Source organism: Sorex fumeus, unplaced genomic scaffold (assembly GCF_029834395.1).
Source record: "Sorex fumeus unplaced genomic scaffold, SorFum_2.1 ptg000075l, whole genome shotgun sequence".
Taxonomy (NCBI): Eukaryota; Metazoa; Chordata; class Mammalia; order Eulipotyphla; family Soricidae; genus Sorex; species Sorex fumeus.
Window position 1 is genome coordinate 200,682 of NW_026606132.1, and position 22,638 is coordinate 223,319.

Genomic DNA, 22,638 nt, shown 5'->3' on the forward strand with positions numbered 1-22,638 from the left:
GAAAATAAATCCTTTCTGGTACTTTGTAAAACACATGTTCTTGATTCATAGAGAACGAAACATGCCCTCCTTTAGGAGCAGATTATGTACAAGTTGATTCCGAATAGCACAGATGCAAGCCAGTTACACTGGACACTTGATTTTTGTGAATACATCTAGATTAATATTTAAATTCTGAAATAAACCTTTTAAATGCTATATTAGAGAAAATAACTTTGGAACATTTGTCAACTTTTGGTTCACAGTAATTTTACAAAAAGCCACAAACCATGCTGTCTTTTAAAAGGTAAACCTGGTAAAGCACCTTCTAGAAGATACTGATGTATTTATTGTATTTATTAAAACTGGCCCACTAGGACTAAAGACAATGCCAGTTACAGAGTAGCTAGTGCTTTTCTCATTCCTTTTACCAGTAGCAACATTAGCAGGAAGAAACATTTTGAAACACAAATCACAAACCATCAAAGTATTCATTTAGCAATGTTTGAAAAATACCAACGGCTACAACAGTAGTACAGACATTGAAAACACCCCAAATACTCTTTAGCCCAAGGCCTTTTTCAGCACGAATAAAAATGACAACCAATTGACAGAAAAGAAGTTACAGCACTTGAGGTTTGAGGTTATTTTTTTGTTTTTTGTTTTAGGGCCCTGTAGCTTGGAGGTGCTACTCTAGGATCCTTATTTTAACTAAAAAAAAAAAAACCCACCACATTTCAGTAAGGATGGAAACATTTAAAGCAATGTCCACTTGAAAACCACTGAAAACAAATCACTCTCTAAGTCTGCAGGACACATTGAATTTTTAGGATCCCAGGTTGCTGGCAAAATGACTCAGGTCAGTTTCAAGCCCTCGAAGCCACAGAACTTCCATCTCTTTTCCAAACTGGCTCCGACTCCGGTCATTTCTTGTTTGAAGGTATGCTGGAGCCTGCCCATGAGACTTTCTACGTCGCTGGTGCAGATCTGTGGGAGAGAGGGCACTGACATTTAAAACCCGCTCTGTCTTCCTAGTCTGGTTCTTTTTTTCCTTGCCTATTTTAGAATGTTAATGTGGGGATCGAGCCATAGTACAGGGATTAAGGCCTTGTATGTGAATGACCCTGGTTGGATCTCCAGGCATCAGCATCATCTAGGGTCTCTGAGCGCCAACAGGAGTGATCCCTAAGCCCAGAGCCAGAAAGAGCCCTTGAGCAACACTGGGGGTGGCTCTCCCCACCCCCAAATAGAATGGCACCACATATGCTGTGAGGTGAGGTTGATTTCCTCACCCTCCTGGTGTTATGTGTCGACCTAGTGCCGTCCTCAATTGTGACCATCCTCTGCTGTGACCATCAACCAGAGTTCACTAAACTTTCTTATGTGTATTTTATAATGGCTTCTTTTAGGTATAATTTACATATAATAAATCCACCGATTTTATAGGTCCAATCCCGTGAATTTTAGTAAATTTGTACCGTTGTGCAACGGCAACTGCAATTTAGTTTGACTACATTCCATTGCCACTGACAAATTCCTTTGTGCCTCTCTGTTGTCAATACTTCCATCCCCGACTCAGAGTTTTCCATGGTGGTTTTGCATTTTCTGAAAACTTCATATATGTGTAATCATATACTGTGTAGTCCTTTGTGACTTGTTTCTTTCATTTAACAAGATTTTAGGGGGGGATTGATTGACATTGAGTTTTCTATTGGTAAGGGCTGCTGGGAGTCATGTGGAGAGAACTGGGTTTGTAGCCAGCTGACTGACGGCTGATCAGTGCTGATGACGCTAAGTGCGAGCCCACTGAAGTTGCAAAGCCTTTTGGGAGGGAAGGGAGGCAGGACTGGCTACCATCAGAGCAGAATTCTTCATATATTCATTAGTTCACAAAGGAAAAAGGATGTGAACAGGGAATGCTCTGTGCTTCTGCTTCTATGCTTTGTCTCCTCTCCCTACCTTTCTCTCGCTCTCGCTCTCCCTCTCTCTTTCTCTCTCTCATATTCACCCATAAGACAAAGAGAAATATAAATATGTGGACCCTTTGAGGTTATTAATGAGGTCATTAATACCTTTCTGATTGAAACTTGAGACTAAGCAGAAATGCCTAGGGAAATCTTTAAAGAAACTCTGGGTTTTCAGCACACAAAGAATATTGCTGAAAATTAAGATATATGCCACCCCCTACCACTCCAAACACCCAGTTCTGTTGAGGGTAGCACAGGTTCCCTGTGAGAAGCCCTGGTACCTCTTTGATAGGAAGCTGCTCAGAAGAACTGAATCTGGGCTAGGCAGTGAGGGCACACCTTCTTCCTGGTACTGGGAGTGGTCTGTGCCAAGATATGGGAAAGGAGTCCACTGTAGAGTACCATATGGAGTTGGATCCCCATTTCAATTATCAACTATATTATGTTTATGTATAAATATATATATATACACACAATACAGGTTCAGCCTATGTGTAGAAAAGGGTCTGAAATAAGACATGCCAAAACTATTAGTAGTGGTTTTCCCTGAGGGGCGGGGTTGTGGGTAACTTTCTCATTTCCTTTCACTATATTTCTATACTGTGTACATTTTGAAAACAATATAAGTGCACTGTTTCTTGCACTTTAAAACTGGACTAGATCGTTTTCCTGACATATAGCACAATTTCATACTGTTTCAACTGGCTACTTGGTCCTGGAGCTCACATTCCATTTCTCCTTTCACTGCCAAATGGGCTAATTAATTCCAGAATAGCTTCACTTCCCAGAGAGATAAATGAGGGACAGTGCTAGCTAGAACTAAAACAAATGCCATGAGGAGGATGTATCACCACAGCTGGATTCCCAAATGGGCCAAAGTCTTTGTTAAGAAGACGTATGCTTAATTGGCTTAACGTTTTGGACATCCAACTGTCAAGATACTTTATTCTAATGGCACATCTCAAAAGGCTCAGATCTTGTAAAGCAGTGAAAACAATCCATGTCTAGGTTTCACTGGATGCTGCTTCTGAATATAATCTACATGGGCTCATTTGCTCCAAGGGGTCAAGAGTTCTCTTCTGCCCTTATGTAGCATCCCTGTCTCTGACTTTCTAGGGAACTAGCACTGATGCCTTTTGTGCCTGCTCCTGACACTTTCTGAGCTCTCTGACAGGATAGCATTGGTGAAGGACGTAGCACACAAGAGCAGCCATGGCATAGAATGACTGCACTAATTTATTGGATATAAAACAAATCCATAATATGAGACTGGTACCCAAGGACAGTAGAAACAAGGGCCAGGAAGACTTTCATGATTGCAAGCCTGCCTCAAGCGCTGGGGGAGAAGGCAGGTAGGATAGAGAAGAGACCACTATGATGAAGATAGTTGGAAATGATCACTCTGGATAAGAACTGTGTGCTGAAAATAGGTAAAGGAACAAACATGATAACCTCTCTGTTATCTGTATTGCAGATATATATATATATATATATATATATATAGAGAGAGAGAGAGAGAGAGAGAGAGAGAGAGAGAGAGATGCCTGCCATAGAATCAGGCTGGGGGTGGCTGGGAGGGAAACTGGGGACAATGATGGTGAGAAATGTGCACTGGTGGAGGGATGGGTGCTGGAATATTGTATGATGGAAACTCATGGTGATTCATTTAAAAAAGAATAAAAAAGAGAGAAAACAGCCATGGACATTATTCAATTGCTATTATAGACTTACTGTTCCATCTTGTTTTGCTCGGGCTATGATTGTTCTATCACAGATAATGGTAGTGATAGTGGGGCAGATGGTTGGAATAAGAATTCCAATTCTCCACCCTCTTTTTAAATTGAATCACCATGAGATCTACAGTTATAAAGTTCTTTATGATCGAGTTTCAGTCATATAATGTTCCAACACCCATTCCTTCACCAGTGTACATTTCCCACCACCAGTGTCCCCAGTTTCTCTCCTGCCTGCCTCCTCCCCACCCCCTGACCCTGAACCTCAAGCCTGCCTCTATGCTCTATGGGAGGCACTCTTCTCTCTCTCTCTCTCTCTCTCTCTCTCTCTCTCTCTCTCATTTTCCTTTTAGGCACTGCGTTGCAATACTGTTACTGAAAGGGTGCTTTTAGGAAAAATGAAATTTGCTTATAAATGGATGGACATGGAGAGTGTTATGCTGAGTGAAATCAGTCAGAGGGAGATGGACAAACAAAGGATGATTGCACTCATTTGCAGGATATTAAAAATAAGACTTCCAATTTTGAAAATGAGTATTTGTCAATGGCGAAAGATCCAGGGTATAAGTTTGATGGGTAAGCAATCTTGATTAATTTTTCAACTTTTATGTACATTTAGAGACAGGAGGAAAATTATTATGATATATCTTGGGAAGTAGGTAGTCAATGCATTGAATTTTTTTTTGCAGGGCCTCCTAAGTGGTGCTCTGGAGGTCTGGGGGTGGAACTGGTGATGGTCAGCTAATGAGACTATTAGTCAGCCCCAGGGCCTGAGGATACAACAGTGCCAGGGATACTTAGGTGATGCTGCTGGTGCTCCTGCGCCTGCTGGTCTGCATCCTCAGGGAAACATGTACTAGTGCGAATAAAATCCATGTCAAGTGCATGATAAGCCTGCACCTTAACTACTCGATTATCTCCTGGTGTCAGTACTAAACTTTTTTTAAAATTTTGGGCCACACCAGACAGTGCTTACAATTTACTCCTGGCTCTGAACTCAGGGCTCATTCTTGAAATGCTCAAGGGACCATATGGGGTGCCGGGGATCAAACCTGGGTCAGTCACCTGCAAAGCAAACACCTTACCTGTTGTACTATTGCTCTGCCCCCAGCATTGAACTCTTTTCTTTTTTATGTACGAGTAGCTATTTATTTAGCCACTGATTAGCTGATTGAATTGGGCATGAATTCACCTTATTTTTTTTTCATTTTTTATAATTTTGTTTATTGAATCACATGTGAGAGCAGTTACAAAACTTTCGGTTTAAGTCTCGGTCATACAATGAAACACGCGTACCTTCCCCAGTGTCCATTCTCCACCACCAAAAACCCCAGTATACACCCATCCCACACCCTCCCCCTACCTGTAGGGCAGAAGATTTCCACATTACTCTCTCTCTACTTTGATCACATTCAATATTTTGACACCAGACCCACCATTATTATTTGGGATTTTACCCCAGCACTCAGATCTGCTGAAAAGGCAAGAGTAGACAATTTGTTTTCTATTGCTGTTTAAGAATAACATATGATGTCACGTGGCTGCAGTAGGGCCATGTGATTTTGAAATTCTGAAATTTTAACACTTAAATCTGGAGGGATTTCTGCCAAAACCAGCTGGGTTCCGAGATTTGTTTCTGAATCTCTGGGATCATGGTCATTAAGCAGCTTGATAAGGAGCCAGAAAGGCTGTTCATGGGCGGTGACTCGGGATCTCGTTGGGACTGGGAAGAAAGGGCTGGCTTCACCCCCATCCTGTGAGGCCCCATGTGTCTTGTCACTGAGGGCCCAAACCTGACTTTCCAGTGGCCTCTGGAGGATGGTGGGCACCAAGCCGCCTAGGGGGAGCAGGCAGAAGGACAACACCCTTTTCCCTCTGGGGTGGTCCAGCGACAGTGACCGACAGTGACCATCCAGCGGCGGGTCTGGATGCATTTCTGCCCAAAGCCACTGAGTTCCGAGATTTGTTTCTGAGTCTCTGGCATCATGGCCGTTAAGCAGCTTGATCAGTAGCCAGAGAGGCCGTTCGTGGGCGGCAACTCAGGGTCTCGTTGGAGTGGGGAGGAAAAGGCCGGCTCCACCCCCATCCTGTGAGGCCTCATGTGTCTTGCCACTGCGGGCCCAAACCTGATTGTCCAGTGGCCTCTGGAGGATGGCAGATACCGGGCCGCCAGGGGGAACAGGCCAAGTCATGAAACCTATTCCCACATGGGGTGACCTAGTACTGGTAACCTACTGCAGGGACCAGACGCATTTTTGCCAAAAGCCGCTGGGTTTCGACATTTGTTTCTGAGTCTCTGGGATCATGGCCATTAAGCGGTTTGATCAGGAGCCAGAGAGGTCGTTCATAGGCAGCGATTCGGGGTATCGTTGGGATGGGGAGGGAAGGGCCGGCTCCACCCCCATCCCGTGAGGCCCCACATGTCTCGTCACTGCGGGTCCAAACCTGACTTTCCAGTGGCCTCTGGAGGATGGCAGCCACTGAGTTGCCAAGGGGGAGCAGGCAGAGGGACAGCACTGTTTTACCCCTGGGGTGGCCCGGCGACAGTAACCTACTGTGGGGTCTGGATGCATTTCTGCCAAAAGCTGCTGGGTTTCAAGATTTGTTTCTGAGTCTCTGGGATCATGGCCATTAAGCAGCTTGATCAGGAGCCAGAGAGGCCGTTCGTGGGTGGCAATTCGGGGTCTTGTTAGGGTGGGGTGGAAAGGGCCGGCCCCACCCATATCCTGTGAGGACCCGCCTGTCTCGTCACTGTGGGCCCAAACCTGACTGTCCAGTGGCCTCTGGAGGATGGCGGCCACTGGGCTGCCAGGGGGAACAGGCCAAGACACAAAACCTATTTCCACCTTGGTTGGCCCTGTGCCGGTAACCTACTGCTGGGACCAGACGCATTTCTGACAAAAGCCGTTGGGTTTCGAGATTTGTTTCTGAGTTCTGGGATCATGGCTGTTAAGCAGTTCAATCAGGAACCAGAGAGGCGATGCCTCCAATTTTATAGCTGAGCCGGAGGTGCTTTGTGGGTGTGTCTCCCACAATACCTAACTTTTGGCCATTTACTTTCTTGGTAAACTTTGCCCCAAGTTTTTGGGTTCTGGCCAAAGGGACAGCAGGAATTTTGGGGTATCTGGAAGTCTGAAGGCACCATCATGCTGCTGATTCATTATCCTCACAGGTACAGATTGACCTGCTGGCGGTACCATACCCCCTAAACTACTGAACTCTTAAATCACTGAAAGTCTCTAGTCCCAGGCAATAGATGGTTACTCTTCATGCAACAAAGAAGCTTCCACTCACAGTGAGCTAATACCAAATGGAATTATCCTTAGAGTGATAAATAGGCCTATTTATGCTTGAGGAGTGTAAGGTTACCTGTTCACAAAGAACCCTATATCCTCTTGCATGCCAGTTACAAGCTCTCACTTACCTTATTATCTAGACGGTTCAAGTAGGAACAGATGTATTCAATGCTTGCTCCAAATGGATGTACATGAAGGAAAGTGGAGATAATTCCTATGGAGACAAAACCATGGAGGTTACACATGAGTATTGTGTTCCTTGAGCAGTCATGTGATAAGAGTACAGCAAAAGCTAACTTAAACACATCATACTGGGTAGTGTCCTACGTCTGCATCTATTTTACTCTGAAGCATTTATGACAGCCTTGTGAAATTACCACTCCATTTCCAGATGAGTGTACTAAGACACAGAACATTTAAGTTGGTATTTGATCCAAGATAATGACTTCTAACTACTATATATACTGCCTCTCACTACACTCTGTTTTCTAGAAAAAACTGGCATTTGGGGAACTATTTCTACCATTTATTGTGGCAAAAGGGCTGGAGCGATAGCACAGCGGGTAGGGCATTTGCCTTGCATGCAGCCAGCCCAGCCGAGCCAGGTTCAGTTCCTCCGCCCCTCTTGGAGAGCCTGGCAAGCTACCGAGAGTATCTTGCCCACACGGCAAAGCCTGGCAAGCTATCTATGACATATTTGCTATGCCAAACACAGTAATAATTGTCACAATGGAAACATTACTAGGCCCGCTCAAGCAAATCGATGAACAACAGGAGGACAGTGACAGTGATTGTGGCTAAAGATCAGTTACACTTGATTTTGGGGTCACAGCTGACTCAGCCCTTATTCCTGGCTTTGTGCTCAGAGATCAATCCTGGTAAAATTCAGGGGAACCATAGTTGGGGTCAGGGATTGAACCTAGGGCACCCACATGCCCTATCTGCCATGTTATCTCTCTGGCCCCTTAATTTTACATTTTAAAATGAATTCAGAATCTTAGAATGAGTTTGGATTTTGCTGGGGTTTGCAGTTCCTTTCCATGATCTTCAAATTGAACCTTAGTCTCTCTGTACTAAAACTGTCATGCTATTATAGCAAAAATTACCAATCATGTACTTTGCCTGATTAATCTTATGCCTTTTGCAAGAGAATCTGTTGATTTGTGTTTTATTCTGTGAATAGCTCTGCAAAGAAAAGCTAAACATTTCATTCATGCAAGAGATCACTAGCACTCTGTTTGTGCTCAGAGCTCTGAATCTCTTCAAGTAATGGGTTTCTTCAGGCAGTTTATAGGTTCTAGGAATGCACAAGATTGCAACTCAGTATAACTCTGGGATGATTGGCAGCTCTACACACTGCCTTTATTGTTCTGGCCACAGGTTAATCGTTCTAAAGCTTCTTTCTCTGGCAATAGGTAGAAAATAATTTGTTCAAAAGTCTACTATTTCGTTCTTTACATTTTTTTTTGAATTCACCCTCTTTTGTAAGACCTTAGGTACAACAAATAGACACAGAATTGAGTTTGCTGAAAACTGCCAGGAAATAAAAGCTAAATTCGATTTCGTTTATAAACTACAACTTATTTATCCCTTTAAGAGCTGACAAGGAATAGCACAGATTTAAATTGTTTCTTCGAGGGCTGGAGTGATAGTACAGTGGGTTGGGTGCTTGCCTTGCATGCAGCTGACTGGGATGGATCCATTGCACCCCATATAGCCCTGAGACCCACCAGGAGTGATCCCTAAGCACAGAACCAGGACTAATCTCCGAGCACTGCTGGGTGTGGCCAAAAAGAAAAACCCGAAACACCAGTGTGTCTTCAAGTTTAATCTAGTTATTTGTGAAAATCTTCCAAATTTTAGAGGCAAGATTGTGGGATCCAGGTTGAAAATCTGTTCAATGTGGATGCTATTATTTATAACATGATTTTGTTCTTTTCTTTCCTCCATTTTTATTGGGGTACTGGGTTTGCAACACTTTCCTCCTGCTTCCTGCTTCCCTCCACAAATATTCCAAAGACTTCTATTGAATATGACTTTATTCTTTTTTAAAAAAAATTACTGAATCACTGTGAGATAGTTACAAGCTTTCATGTTTGGGTTACAACCACACAATGATCAAACACCCAGCCCTCCACCAGTGCACATTCCCCACCACCAATATCACCTTTCCCACCCTCCCCCTGCCTCCATGGCAGACATGATTCCCCATACTCTCTCTCTACTTTTGGGTATTATGGTTTGAAATGCAGATATTGAGAGGTGTTTGGTCCATTATCTACTTTCAGCACACATCTCCCATCCCTACCAGTTCCTCAAGCCATCATTTTCTTAGTGATCCCTCCTCTATTCCAGCTGCCTTCTCCCCTTTGCTCATGAGCCAGGCTTCCAGCTATGGAGCAATCTTCCTGTCCCATGTATCTACTATCCTTAGGTGTCAAACTCATGTTATATTGTTTTATACTCCACAAATGAGTGCAGTCCTTCTATTTCTGTCCATCTCTTTCTGACTCATTTCACTTAGCACGATACTCTCCATGAATATGACTTTATTCTTATGACTAAGTGAACTGAGTTTCTTTTTCCTTTAGGGTTTTGAGTCATACCCAGTGGTGCTCAACGCTTATGCTGAATTATGTGTTCAGGGATCACCCCTGGGACGCTCAGGGCACTGCATGGAACACTGGGGACTGAATCAGCTGAGTGCAAGTCAAGTACCCTACCCACTGTACATCTTTCTGGCCCACGAACTGAATCTCTAAATACTAATTCAAGCTGAGAAACTTCAAATCTGAAGATGGAAGTACACAGTCAAAGGAATTCTAGGTGTTATGGTGGCCAGAAATGGCCATCAAATGCCAAGAAAAGAAATCCAAAGGTTTCAAAATACTAAGTCGTTTTTATGCGTTCACACCCAAAAAACCAATTAAAAGTGGATTTTCCTTCATCCTTGTCAGCCCAAACTTTAAAAAAAATTAATTGAGGTAACACTGCTTTACAAAATTAAAAGGTTTTATGTCTTAGGGCTACAATGTTACCACTTATCATCATCTCCAGAGGCCCATATTCTTTTTGAAAAAAACAAAGAAGAAACAACTATTTTAAGAATTGTTTTTTTTTATGGCTATCCACTTACAGAGGCTTCTTCCTACATTCAGCTCTTTTCTGACAGGTCTCCCTGTTGCTATGCCAATTTGTTAAAGAACTTTTAGTTGGAAAACGGAAATAAGTTGTCACTTTTCTTGAAGACTCAATGGCAGGTCCCCCAGTGCATCTTTATTAACATATCAAAGTGTTAAATCCACATACAATACTCATTATCAAAGGAGGAAGACTGAGCTCAAGAAATATGCAGAAGCCTATCACTGTGTAAGATTTCTGAGACTGTGGTGGTGGTATGGTATGGCTGAGGCTCAGCTCTCTGGAAGGCAGCTGGAATTATCTGCTGAGGTCAAAGACCATCCCTTCTAAATTATTAAATGTTTTAGGATCTCACTGTACCTGTGTTAGTCAAGCGGAATATAAAGTCAATAAGATTTTGCCTGTAGTGCTTATGTGTGAAACACTTCCTATCTATTGAGGGCTTACTTGGGACTGACACCATACTCAGTGTTTTCAATGAACTGTTATATTTAATACTAACATCTACCCATTTGATGGTAGGTACTGTGCTCATTTTGCAGATGGAGGAAATAAAGATCAGGATAGAAATGGTGAGGTTAAGTCATAATGGCTGGTATGTCTGTTAGCTAGCTTTTTAAAATTTTTTCTTTTTGGGTCACACCCAGCGATGTCCCGGGGTTACTTTACTCCTGGCTCATGCACTCAGGGATTACTCCTGGCGGTGCTGGGGGGAACCATGTGGGATGTTGGGAATCGAACCTGGGTCGGCCGGTATGCAAGGCAAATGCCCTACCTGTTGTGCTATTGCTCCAGCCCTCATTTATGGCACTTTGTATCTATAAATCGATTTTTATAGAATGAAAACAACTCTGGCATTGATCTCATCAGAGCTCACCAGTATCCAATAACTACATACTGCAACGGGGTAACTTGGAAACGATTCAAGAGGACCACCCTTCTCTGGAGGGTCTTTTGGAAAAGTTCTCTGCTCAACAGGGTCTGCACTGACCATGGAGTAGAAGTAAAAAGGCTGTTTCCCTTGTATAGAGATTCTATCTTTTATTTATTTACAGGAAAAAAAATTGGGGGTGCCATACCTGGCAATGCTCAGGCGTTACTCCTGGCTCTGTACTCAGGAATTACTCCTAGCAGTGTTTAGGGAACCACATGGGATGCCGGGAATTGAACCTGGGTCAGCTGAGTCCAAGGCAAGTATCCTACCCGCTATCCAATCTCTCCAGGCCCACCTTGCATAGAGATTTACCAAAAAATCTATGTGTTTCTTTAGCAGACCTTCTCCTTTGCACAGGTCAGACACTGACATGTTTGATGTACTGCTGATCACAGAACCTTGAAGGTTATTAGGAGCTGCTGTTACTATTTTTATTGAAATCTGCACTTGTCCCTATTCAGTAATCTTCAGACGTCTTGCACTGACATGCTTCAGAAATGTTTGGTATGTGCTTACTTATAACAGTGTGCCTTTCCCTTCTCCATTGTTCTCTATACTAGGGCATCTTACATTTTTCTCACTTGCTACCCTTTCACCTGAGAATTTTGAGACCTGGGGTATACAGATGTATAAAATAGGTATACAAGTACAACATTTACTGATAATAAGTCACAAAGAAATGTTTGTCGAAACACATTTTAAAGATTTTTTTAATTCATTTACATAACCCGATCTGGGTCATGTAAATTTATTTACATCGTTTAAGAAGCAAGTCTCTATACATTTTGTGTATGTATTAGTTTCCTTACCCACTAGCAGTGCTTCCCGTTCAGATTTGATAGGACTGCTATTCATGTTCTTCTCAAGAGGGTAGTCACTATCCTGGTTGGATGTACACAGTCTAGAACCACTGCTTTCCTGTGGGAATAATATGCTTTCTGAGTTAGCATACCTTATCATCACACATAGGCAAGCCTAATACACCACCATAAAACCAAGAGCAACCAATTCTGATGACTGTATGTGTGTGTATGTGTGTGTGTGTGCGCGTAGTGAACTACCTTATAAAAATATAATAGGTTATTGAAGCTTCTTTATATGACTTCAAAACAGAGAAGACTAGATAGTCAACTTAATTTTTTTTCTGCCTCTATCATTCTTTGAAGAGAGGGGTTGGGCCATACCTGGCAGTTCTTGGGGTTACATTTGGTTTTGTGATCTGGGGTCATTCTCAGCAGTGCTCAGGGGATTATGTGGTGCCAGGGATTGAACCCAAGCCTCCTTCATGCAAAGCATGTGCCATCTTCCGGTCCATCCTTATCATTTTTGACTCTACATAACTAATCTAGAGAACCAGACTTATTTATATATAAATATATTTGACTCTGTATGTGTCCTGGAGAATCAGAATCAAATCTGTTGTTTGTAAGATCCCAGGCACTATTAGGTATAGTTTATCCCTGTTCTATGAGAAAGTGAGGCTGATATAACATAGGTAAAGTGCTTCTAAGACAACACTGTTAGTAAGGATTAGAGCCAGGATTTCATACCAGGCAGTACAATATTTATTTATTTATTTATTTAGGGCTGGAGCGGTAGCACAGCGGGTAGGGTGTTTGCCTTGCATGCAGCCAACATGGCCAACCCGAGTTCGATTCCTCCGCCCCTCTCGGAGAGCCCAGCAAGCTACTGAGAGTATCTCGCCCACATGGCAAAGCCTGGCAAGCTACCCGTGACGTATTCGATACGCCAAACACAGTAACAAGAAGTCTCACAAAGGAGATGTTACTGGGCCCACTCAAGCAAATCAATGAACAATGGGAGGGCAGTGCTAATTTATTTATTTATTGGGGGCCACATGTGGCAGTGTGCAGAGCTTATACCTGTCTCTGCACTCCAGATATCACTTCTGGTGAGCTCTGGGGACCATGTGGGATACTGAGGATTGAACCAGGGTCAGCAGTATGCAAGGCCTTACCCAGTGTACTATCTCTCTGGCCCTTAGGCAGTACAATATTTTAATAAACCTAGTCTTCAATTTTAGCTCTATACTCTGCAAAGGAAAGTTGCATCCTTGACTGTACTTTGTAATATACCTAATCTACTTACAGATTTGGCAATTGGTTCTTGAACTAAAAATTGGAGCCTCTGTTAAGCTAATGGTAAGGCCAGTCTTGTCTCTAATAAGAACATTATCAGTCAGAGCACTCTAGGTGTTTCCTGTTTGTAAAACAGGAAAAGATCATGATCTAAAATCTCATTAGATCTTCCTTGAAAAGGCCTAATGCTTCTGAGCATTGAGGGGAAACTTTCCTAAGAGATACTCCAGTGAAATCCAGGACCAGTAATCGAACAAAAACATCTCTAAATTTTCCACAGATCCTACCCCCATCCCCAGCCCCGCTTTCTTTGGGTATTGAGAATACTTTTCTCTCTTATAACTGTGAAGACCGAGTTTTCAGAAGTAGGAATAAAAGAAGTCTTTTTTTTTTGTGTGTGTCTCAGGACCATTGTTAAAGAAAATTCTGAGGAAATGCTCCTGGGAGTGTGTGTGTGGGGGGGAGGGGGACAGATTCAAAGACTTTGTCACTTTTCCTCCTGTAAGCTCTCAGCAGGGACAGACTCCCTTGTTTACTTTTAAGATACCTTTTAGCTTCTAGGATATTTCTCCTGAATGAAATAAATGGCCTGTTCAGCAAGGCAGGTTGTTTTGTGGATTGGCTGGCTTCCTGGCTATAGTCCGAAGGGAAACCTTTCTTGATGACCAACTCAATCTATTGGCCTTTAGAATTCAATCCAGATGGTAAACTACAATGCCAAGTTTGATTTAAACTGCTGGCTTGCTTCTGAGCCACGGTTCTGTACATCTGCCTCTCACTACTTTAAAACATTAAATGATCCAGTAAGTTATTTCTTAAGTGTAAGAGTTTAGCAGATTTTGGTTTATTTAAGATGTGAAGACACCCTGAAAAGTTTTAGCCATCTTGAATAGAAATGGAAACTGAAGCCTGATTTTAATTTTATTATAGCTGACATTTAAAAAAAAAAACTTAGAAGGCATATTAAAGGGATGCTTATAACCTTGAATTTTATTTATTTTTTTAAATTTTTATTTATTTATATTTTTATTGAATCACTGTGAGATAGACCCTTACAAAGCTGTTCATAATTAGGTTTCAGTCACACAGTGTTCCAATACCCATCCCTCCACCAGTGTAAATTTTCCAGAACCAGTGTCCCCAGGTTCCCTCCCATTATCCCCCACAGGCTACCCTTCAGCCTTCCTCTATGGTAGGTGCTTTCTCTCTGTCTCTATCTCTGTCTCTCTCTGTGTCTCTCTATCCTTTTGGGCATTGCGGTTTGCAATACTGATACTGAAAGTTTATCATAATGTTTAAAAGAGCTAGTTCTTTATATAGTAAGATAGACATAAGTCCCATTGTTATATTTCAGAACACTGACAATAGCTCACACTGTAGGTCACTGTCAAGAAACCTAAATATAAAATGTTACCTTATCATCAAAACTTACTGATTTGCTTTCAAATTATTTTTGCATTGTAATGTGATGGGCTATGCTTCCTAACCTGACTATGGCAGATTGAAATATCTGGTCACAAACTGGCTTCCCAGAGATCAGTTTACAATAAACTGTCATGATTTTTCTCAGTAAAAAGCTTTGCTTAAAATAACAGAAAAAAATTTTGTTAATCATTTTCTGGATTACCAGTGGGATCTCTCTTGATATCCTCATGGTATATTAGGCTCCAGAAAGGAAAGTACTAAGATTTAGGTTTACCGTGTTAAGTTTCTTTTATGCATTTGATCTGTGATTCTTCAAATGTGATCTTTTACAAAGCAGACAGCTGTTCATGATAAAAATGCCCCATCAATTTGTGATGTCATCCTAAAGAGTGATTCTAAGCATAATATCATTAGCACAATGCTATTTCTATCTACAGTCTTCTGGATACACACTCCATTTTATGCAAGAGGCAAATCAGCTATGTAGCAGCCTTGGGACATTTAAAAAGCTTTGATGGCATGAGCAAAGTCCTGCTAAATGGAGCAGCTTTGGCACTTTTCAATTAAATGCTTGATAAATGAATTTCTCTGGGATAGCACTTGTTTCTTTAATGGCACCCACAGAAGTGAAAAGTGAGTTGGTTTTATGAAGTGGAAGAATTAAAAGCATATTGCAAATGGCCTCCAGAAGAAAACACTTTCAATCATTTGCTTCAACTACACCAAGGTTGCCAGTTCTTAATGGCACTCTCGGGGAAGATGCTATGCTGGCAAACACAGCCAGTGCCTATACGCATTGCATCTTCCTGAGCTGGGTGTAGAAGATATGGAATGCACATTCCTATAGAAATGTAGCATTGTTAATTTCTGGCTCTTGGTCTGAACTTCCTATCTCTTCCAAGACACTAAACTTGGGAGTTTTTGTCCTTGTACCTTCCTTTTCCTTGTTTTTGGCCATGCTGGGATTCAAACCTAGGGTTCACACAGGCAAGGCAAGTGTAAAGCCTCTGAGCTATATTTCTAGCCATGGGTCTTCCATTTTAGAGGTAACATCAGGCATAAAGGAGATTGTGAGGTATAAGGAGACTTTTGACACCTTAGACTGGGCAGCTGGTTTGTGGCTATTATAACTGAATCCATACAAATACCAGTGGATTGTCTCAAAGGTCCTTGCCGCTGATTGGTTTTGCTTCAGGCTCTCACTTGGTAATGTCCCATCTTGCTTTCATTGTTGTCATTAAATACTTTTAAAAATACTCTGTATTTTACTTTGTTTTCAAGATTTTCCCTTTTGACTACTTCACCCATAGCTGCTAGATGGAGTGTCTGCAAGGAAGAAGCATCAATGTTCTGGACTGTACTGTATTTTTTCCTTTCATGTAGTGTTGCATGAAAAGGTACTTTGTGTCACATGAGTTTTCTATGTTGCTGTTTGCTTGATAAAATGAAGCTGGAATGAAGTATACATTCTGGACTTTCTTTTAAAATTTTGACTCAGGGCTTTTGGAGAAGGATCAGTATTTCATTCACTGAAAACTACACTCTCTGGAATCCTTTGAAATGTCAAGGATTCATACCTAAAAATTAGAGGCCTCAATCCAAGAACAATCCTAGGGAGGGGTTTTAATCGACAATCAGTGAAGCATCCCACATTGATTCCTTTTGCATTCCTATTCCTACTGTAACTTTCATGGCACTTTTGTTGTCTCTGAAAAGGGGGAAGGGTCAAGGGAAAGTTCACTGAGGATTGATGTACCTTTTCTTTAAGACTCTCCAACATTTTTTCCACCTGTAACTTGTCATCTTTGATTTTTTCAAGTTCAGCTTCTTTTCTTTTGTATTCCTCTTGCACTTTCAGTAGATGCTACAGGAAAGATGAAAAACAACCAATCCTTTTATTTTGGGGGGCTACATCCAGCAGTGTTCAGTGCTTATTCCTGGTTTGATGCATAGGACTTGCTTATTCCTGGCAGAATGCGAGGGGCCATGCATAGAGAGAGCTAGGAACCGAATTGGGGCTGGCTGCATGCAGGGCAAGCACCTTAACCTCGGTACTATCTCTCTACCCCACCAGTCCAGTCATAAGGATACTTATGAAATATATACATACTTCAATTAAAAATTCTTGCTGAAGTTAGATATTAGTCAGCTTCATATTCCCCCAGCACACACTATCACTTCTCCTTGCCAAATGGGAAAATCAAGATACATTTCATTTGAAGTAACCTTATCTGGCTTTTATTAACTTTTTTTGGATTTATTCAGAAATTTTCAGACTCCTTCAGAGTCTTAGAGATGAACGGATCTAGTACTTCACATTCCTACTTGAGTCAGATGTCAGGTAGGGTGCAGTTAATGCAGTATAAAAATATATTGATTGCTGCATAGAAGTGAGCTTAATGTTGTAAACCAGTCGTACAAACAGCCATTTTACACGCCAAGCTCAATTTTCATGAGGAATGTAGTAAAGAGTCCAAATTTTATACGTGTTCTTCATATTGATTTTCCTGTCATTAAGCAAGGAACTGGATTGGTCATTAATAATAATAATAACTGTAACAATACTATATTGGTAGCACTTAATATGTGCTGAGCATCTAAGTCTCACAATAACCCTTTGATACATAAAACTGAAGGTTAGAGTGGTTAAGTGACTTGCCTAAACTCCATTCAGATACGAACTGGTAGGGCTGGTATTTAAACCTACGATGGGTCAACCCCCAAAGTCCATACTCTTAATCATCGTACTAGATTATTCATCAATTCAAAAATAAGATGGACAATATTCTTAATTAAATTCTTTTTTTTATACTGGCTGTGATCAAGCTTACACTTTGCTCTGTGTTCAGAGATCACTCCTGGTTGTATTCAGGGGACCATATATGATCAAAGCTGGGCTGGTCGCATGCAAGGCAAGTATCTTATCCACTATAACATCTCTCTGGTCTCAAGATTGAGAAATTTCATCATTGTTTATAAGGTTATTTTCCAATAGAGTAATAAAAATGAGTAAAATGAATTTTTGGAAGGTAGACATACAAATATATTTCTGAGGTCTTTGGAGTAATAAACTTTAAGAAGTTTATTATCATTTTTGATAACAAACTCCACCCCGAGCAGAGTGCCGACAGCTGAAGACCTCCGGGGCCCAGCCAAAGCCATGCTGAGACCACTCTCCACACGCCTGGACGAGTAACCAGCAGAGGAACCCAGGTGTGCGGGACCCGGGGCTGAGATCTCCAAGCCTGCTTGGTTCGGGACTGGGCCTCCTTCACCCAGCTCCCCCACCTTCCAGTAGCTAGACAGTTACACCCACCAACTACTGTGTAATCCCATCAACAGCCAGGATCCAGAGACTCTAAAACGAAGCATTTGCAGCCGCGCGACCTCTTATTCTCTAGTTCTCACTCTCAGAGAACCGGCAGGCTACTGAGAGTATCACACCTGCCTATATGCCTGACTAGGAACACCTGTAAAGGTGATTAGAGGCTGCCCCAAAAGCTTCCATCCTTCTCGGAGAGCCCGGCAAGCTACTGAGAGTATCCCACCTGCATGGCAGTGCCTGACAAGCTAACCATGGTGTACTCGATTTGTCAAAAACAATAACAATGAATGGTCCTCATTCCCCTGATCCTGAAGGAGCCCCCAATATGTCATCGGGTTACACTAGCACGTGACAGGGATGAATGGAGACGTTACTGGGCCCGCTCGAGCGAATTGATGATCAACGGGGTGATAGTGATAGTGATAGATCATTTTTGAGTTGCATTTAAAAATAGCAGGATAAGGGCTGGAGCGATAGCACAGCGGGTAGGGCATTTGCCTTGCATGCAGCCAACATGGCCGACCCGAGTTCGATTTCTCTGCCCCTCTCGGAGAGCCCGGCAAGCTACGGAGAGTATTCGATATGCCAGACACAGTAACAACAAAGTCTCCAATGGAGACGTTACTGGGCCCGCTCGAGCAAATCCTTATGCAGGATGACTTCAAAGTTAAGGTAAGAGGGGAAAAACAACAAAATGTTTCCAAAGTCTTGTTCTTCGGAATCTTGCAAAAGACTGCTGCAAGGGCTAAAAGACACAACACAAAGTACATTATCAAAATTCTTTGAAGTCTAGCTGAGAACATGCATTTTTTTCTTGGTAGAAAGATCTGAAATAATTTACGTGTTCTAATTAAACTCCATGGTGACAGTAAAAGGCAGGTTAGTACTACTTCACACATCTTGCTAATAGGAAAGGTGAAATATTAATGTGATATTGCTTGCCACACAGGATGACAATGGCAGAAGAAATATGAACAAGGACCAAAGGAGACTTCCTCCTCACAATTTGTGATTTCCATCTAGAAATTAGTTTTGCCCTAGATAATTTTAAGGCGTCCAATTTAAAGTGTTCACAATTTAAGTTATAGAGAAAATGGCTAGTCATTTGGCAAGATAGAGAAGGATAGTACCTCTATGAAAAAAATTCTTGAGAACAGTGTCAGAACAGATGCTGATATCTTTCAAATTGTAGGCTCACTGTGGTGATGGTTACATATAATACCTTGATACTGAGCATATATTACATAATGTACTTGAATGCAGTTACAGTTGGACTCATTAACTTTACTTTTTATACCTGGAATAATGTTCATGTAAGTCTATTCACATACATGACTATTAACAAAACAAACCGATAATGTGTGCCCAGCGAAGTGATACTTAAAAAATCACAAATACTCCCTCTTCCACTTATTCATGGGCATGATTCCTATCATTCCTGCTAAAACACATTCAGCACTGTGTCATTAAGATCCATACTCATCAGCACTTGTCATATCTAAGTAATTGAGAAAATTTTTAATAAGGAACTTGAGACCCTATCTAAATCCCAATGTATCTTTTGAAGCATAAAGAAAAGACTAGATTATGGTCTGTGTAGTTTTCTTTTTAAACATTACTGAATGTTTATTTGAAAATTGGTGCTGCAATGCTATCTCTGGATTAGACTATTTCATTCACTACAATACATAATCTCTTCCTCAGCTATGCTCAGGAACCAAAATAGCAAGAATAAAAGGCGCTCTGCTATTCTATTTGCTTGAAGGAGACCCTTTTATTGGCGGCGGTTAAAGATACTCTTCCAAAAAGGCTCAGAAAGCCAAATTACTTTACCTGTTGCATTCCTTGCAGGGCTTGTTGGAGGAGTTTCAGCTGCTGTTCCTTATTTGGGTCATCCTCCTTGTGGGCTTTACCTTGCTCTTGCTTCAGCAGTTCTACCTCATTCCGATAGGCATCGAGCTGCCAACGGAGACTGTCATTTTCTTCCTTCAGAGCTTCTGCCTGTGATACTAAAGTTAAACAATCAGTATTAAGTAATAAAACCATATATTCAAGTCATGTTGTGGGTCGCCAAAATCATTTGAAATTGATGTGCGTGTCTAAAAAGTCTCTTCAGGGTTGGAGCAATAGTATAGTGGGTAAAGCATTTGTCTTGCATGTGGCACAACCGGATTCGATCCCTGGCATCCCATATGGTTCCCAAGCACCACCAGGAGTAATTCCTGAGTGCAGAGCGAGGAGTAACCCCTAAGCATTGCTGGGTATGACCCCAAAAGAGTCTCTTCATGATAAAATTTAGGTTTGAGTTGCCCATAGCAGCAAGAGAGGGACAAGAAAGCACACTTTTGCAAATACACAGGAGTCTAGCACAAAAGAGTCATTATAATATTTTACCAAAATATAGCTAAAGTATTTCCAGGTATCCTCCCAGGATGGGAGAAACATGCTGAAAGGAGACTATAGACCAAACATGATTGCCACTCAGTGCCTCTTTTGCGGACCACAACGCCCAAAAGGAGAGAGAGAACAAAAGGGAATGCCCTGTCACGAAGGCAGGGTGGGACAGGGGGATACGGGGTGGGAGGGATACTGGGATCCGTGATGGTGGAAAATGGGCACTGGTGGAGGGATGGGTATTTGATAATTGTATAATTGAAACCCAAGCACAAAACTTTGTAAGTCTACAACTGTACCTCATGGTGTTTCACTAATAAAAATTTTAAAAAAAGTACTTCCAGGTAACTTTTCTTTGCAATGTAGCAAATAATAAGCGCACTTTAAAATTAAAATATAGGAAGTAGAGACAAAGTACAGTGGGTACGGTACTTGTCTTACATGCAGATGACCTGGGTTTGGTCCCTGGAATCCCATATAGATCTCCTGAGCACCACCAGGAATAATTCCTGAATGCATAGCCAAGAGTACACCATGGCATCACTGAGTGTGACCCAAAAACTAAAAATACAAAATTAAAATCTAGAGCTTAATCTGACAGCTACCCAACAGTAATTTTGTCGATAGTTTTTTTGGAACCTTTATTGGTCCTACAGAGGTAAAGCAAAAGTATGTATGAAGATACAGGACTTGCAGTTTCTGGTCTAACAAGTTAAGAGCCTAGACACAACCACTCCATCCTAACAAGCACAAAAATTAAAAAATCAACTTAGATCCATCAGGAAGTGATGTAAGAAGGGTAAACTGCTGCTTCCAAAATTGGAGATACAGGTATATACATAGAATCACAACTTCTAAGAAACTCATGAGCAGAAACTTCCAAAGGAAACAATATCAGGCTAGGAACATATAAACTGTGATCAGCAAATTGCTGGTGATTCAGTGTGGACAAATCTGAGAGTTAAAAATTCAGGGTTCCCATTCGCCCTCTCTTCTCTGGAAAGAAGGATGGTGGCCGCATGGGAGCCTTGTGGACAGCAGGTATGAGCCGGGGGTGTGGGGGCGACTAAAACCTCATGGAAAGGGGGGCATTCCGGTCCGTCCTTCATGCCCTACCGAGGTCACCAGTTGCCCCCCCCGCGAGTGGCTCTCCAGCACTGCCACAGCCCCAGAAGCACAAGGACTTAATGCAGAACCCGGCAGCTTGGAGCAGAAAAGTGAAAGGACTATGTGTTAATCCAGGCCATCATGTCTGTCCGGAGGGGAAAGGATGTTGCCCCATTCGCCCTCTCCTCTCTGGAAAGAAAGATGGCGGCCACATGGGAGCCTTGTGGACAGCAAGTATGAGCCGGGGGTGTGGGGGCGACTAAAACCTCATGGGAAGGGGGGCGTTCCGGTCCGTCCTTCACGCCCTACCGAGGTCACCAGTTGCCCCCCACGAGTGGCTCTCCAGCACGGCCACAGCCCCAGAAGCACAAGGACTTAATGCAGAACCCAGCAGCTTGGAGCAGAAAAGTGAACGGACTATGCGTTAATCCAGGTCATCATGTCTGCCCGGAGGGGAAAGGGTGTTGCTCCCTTCCGCCCTCCTCCCTCTGGAAAAAAGATGGCGGCCACATGGGAGCCTTGTGGACAGCAGGTATGTGCCGGGGGTGTGGGGGCGACTAAAACCTCATGGGAAGGGGGGCGTTCCGGTCCGTCCTTCATGCCCTACCAAGGTCACCAGTTGCCCCCCGCGAGCGGCTCTCCAGCACAGTCACGGCCCCAGAAGCACAAGGACTTAATGCAGAACCCGGCAGCTTGGAGCAGAAAAGTGAAAGGACTATGCGTTAATCCAGGCCATCAGGTCTGCCCGGAGGGGAAAGGGTGTTGCTCCCTTCCGCCCTCCTCCCTCTGGAAAGAAAGATGGCGGCCACATGGGAGCCTTGTGGACAGCAGGTATGAGCTGGGGGTGTGGGGGCGACTAAAACCTCATGGGAAGGGGAGCGTTTCGGTCCGCCCTTCACGCCCTACCGAGGCCACCAGTTGCCCCCCACTAGCGGCTCTCCAGCACGGCCACGACTCCAGAGCACAGAAACCAATTTCTTAACTATCTGACTTTCAGTAGAAATACTTCCAGGGTCAATAAGTAAAACAGCAGAAATCCAAAACCAACATTTAATTCTTGAACCCAGCTGTAGAAAGCAAATCACTTCACAATGCTTTTACAGCATGTCTGATTTGGGGGGGGTAAACTCTAAATAATAGTGGTGAATCTTTTAATGAAACAATGAATCTAATCAAAGCAGATAGAGTGTTAACTAGAATTCATCTGCCTCACAGGGACTGGGAGGGGTGGGGGTGGG

The 22,638-nt window shown here is 42.6% G+C and overlaps 1 protein-coding gene across 2 annotated transcripts in view; it reads right to left on the reverse strand.

Annotated features, from left to right (window-relative positions):
• Nucleotides 1-717: 717 nt before the first annotated feature.
• ENOX2 (ecto-NOX disulfide-thiol exchanger 2) overlaps nt 718-22,638 on the reverse strand; it is a 388,679-nt gene continuing 366,758 nt past the window's right edge. For both annotated transcript variants that reach the window (XM_056130286.1, XM_056130287.1), the window contains 5 exons: nt 19,733-19,908; nt 16,331-16,438; nt 11,860-11,968; nt 7,104-7,189; nt 718-966 (listed from right to left, as the gene is read on the reverse strand). In XM_056130286.1, coding sequence (XP_055986261.1) covers nt 835-966; nt 7,104-7,189; nt 11,860-11,968; nt 16,331-16,438; nt 19,733-19,908 — 611 coding nt within the window. In that variant the 3' untranslated portion in view covers nt 718-834. The remainder of the gene's footprint in view (nt 967-7,103; nt 7,190-11,859; nt 11,969-16,330; nt 16,439-19,732; nt 19,909-22,638) is intronic.